We start from the raw sequence: 559 nt of genomic DNA on the forward strand, positions 1-559 counted from the left end.
CTCTCCTAATTCTGGTCCCTCCTCAGTGATCCTTTATTCTCGTTAAGCCTCATCGAACCTCACTTGAACCTTCATTCTGGTTACTCCTCATTGAAACCTTTATTCTCGTTACATCTCACTGAACCTCCTCATCTGAACCTCTTATTCCTCGTCGTTCCTCACTGAACCTGTATTAATGGTTACTCACTGAACCTTTATCCTCGTTACACCTCACTGAACCTCCTCATCTGAACCTCTTATTCCTCCTCGTTGCAGATCTTCGACGGCCCTTCAGACAAGTCTCCCCTGATCAGCACCCTCTGCAACAGCACGTCTCTCCCGCCCTCTGTTGTTTCTTCCACGAATGTCATGTACATTCGGTTCACCTCCGATAGCGCTAACGAGAGGGCTGGTTTCACTGCGACTGTGTCCAATATCGCTCGTGAGTTTGGGGTTTCTTCGCTTAAAGGAGGTCGGGTGTGGTTGGTCTGGTTGAGTGTTTTTTTCTGGTTTGTGGTGGATGTTCTGTTTTTGTGTGTGTGTGTGTGTGGTTTCTGGTTTGTGGTTGATTTTTTTTTGT

General features: G+C 46.9%; 1 protein-coding gene across 1 annotated transcript in view; it reads left to right on the forward strand.

Moving 5' to 3' along the window:
- The window catches only part of LOC119589380 (cubilin-like), a 70980-nt gene that overhangs the window by 59991 nt on the left and 10430 nt on the right, over positions 1 to 559 (forward strand). The window contains exon 60 of the mRNA XM_037937998.1: positions 256 to 421. Coding sequence (XP_037793926.1) covers positions 256 to 421 — 166 coding nt within the window. The remainder of the gene's footprint in view (positions 1 to 255; positions 422 to 559) is intronic.

The sequence above is a fragment of the Penaeus monodon genome, chromosome 25 (genome assembly GCF_015228065.2).
Source record: "Penaeus monodon isolate SGIC_2016 chromosome 25, NSTDA_Pmon_1, whole genome shotgun sequence".
NCBI lineage: Eukaryota > Metazoa > Arthropoda > Malacostraca > Decapoda > Penaeidae > Penaeus > Penaeus monodon.